Here is a 1,141-nt window from a genome sequence, read left to right as displayed (position 1 = left end):
TTTTTCCACAGCATCCCGTCGGTCCCACGGGCGAACCACCCAAAGAAAACAAAAAGGTTAAGAAAAGTGCGAGAAGAAAAATTAGCATCAGGGTGAAGCCTGTCGGCCGTACTCCGTACCTCTCTCCCTCGCCCTCCTCTGAAACACGCGCCTGATGAACAGCGGGCTCGAAGAGCGGACTGCCTGCTGTTATGTCAAGTTGTCTGCGATCGGAGTCGAGTCCGGATCTAGGAGAGGTTGTTGGCCCGCGACGGAGGGAGAGAGAGGGAGAGAGAGGTAGAGCCGCGGAGGGGACACACAAACAGAGACACACAGAAAAAAAGTTGAGACGAAATGTTTCGTTGGTCTCCGGACAAATCCGTGTCTTTCGCTCTCTTGGCCAAGTCTTGGATTTCCTGTCTCTGGCTTCCGCGGACCATCAACGTCCCGCGGCCACCAGTCTCAGCAGTTCATTTCGTAAAGGTCAACGGAGCATCACCCTGCGAAAATGAGTCTTGTTGCGTGTCTTGCTCAGATAGCGTAACTACATACTATTGATGATGCAATTGTGTCATTATGCTGTTCGATACCAATACAATGATTTCAGCTCGGTGTCACGTTACGTTACAGCGACTTCACTCAAGGCCCCAAGGCCCGCATTCCGGTCCTTCTCGTAGCGTATGTGTTTCTAAATATTGCCCGCATCTCGCATCTGGGGTGTGGGGGATGAGAGGCGAAGTGCAGCCCGCCTCCGGTCCCTACCGTCCGGTTCGCGTTTGGCGTGTGTGCAATCTTTATATTTCATGAATTCAATACTGGAGGGGGAAGCGATCTGCAAACATCTGCACGGAAAACAGGAAGTTTGACGACTCTAAAAGCGTTCGGTCCCTGATTATCAACGAATCGGTAACCTTGCGAAAACTCTTTTGGGAAGAGGACGGCCTTTGGGGGAGATGGTGTGCCAAGGTGCAGGAGGGTATTCCCGTTACGGCGAACGGTTTATTCTGCTTTGGGGCGTTGATGTTGCTTACCACCACCTCTAAACTTAACGTACATCTATGCATGTGGACAGTTCGAGTTGACTGTGGCTGTGAAAAAGATGCAAAGACCATCTGCATGAGACCGGATGGCAGGTCAGGTAAACAACCACCAAAGCCATCAA

General features: G+C 51.4%; 1 protein-coding gene across 1 annotated transcript; it reads right to left on the bottom strand.

The window, feature by feature from the left end:
• Positions 1–227: 227 nt before the first annotated feature.
• CCOS01_08463 (uncharacterized protein) lies at positions 228–419 on the bottom strand (the record flags this gene model as incomplete). Its single annotated transcript, XM_060456624.1, has 1 exon — positions 228–419. One exon carries the CDS (start codon positions 417–419, stop codon positions 228–230), a length of 192 nt encoding a protein of 63 aa, XP_060312898.1.
• Positions 420–1,141: the final 722 nt, after the last annotated feature.

Source organism: Colletotrichum costaricense (genome assembly GCF_030867565.1).
Source record: "Colletotrichum costaricense strain IMI 309622 chromosome Unknown Scaffold_8.1, whole genome shotgun sequence".
Classification (NCBI taxonomy): Eukaryota; Fungi; Ascomycota; class Sordariomycetes; order Glomerellales; family Glomerellaceae; genus Colletotrichum; species Colletotrichum costaricense.
Note: the sequence above shows the minus strand (reverse complement) of the source record. Positions and strands in the feature narration are given on the sequence as shown.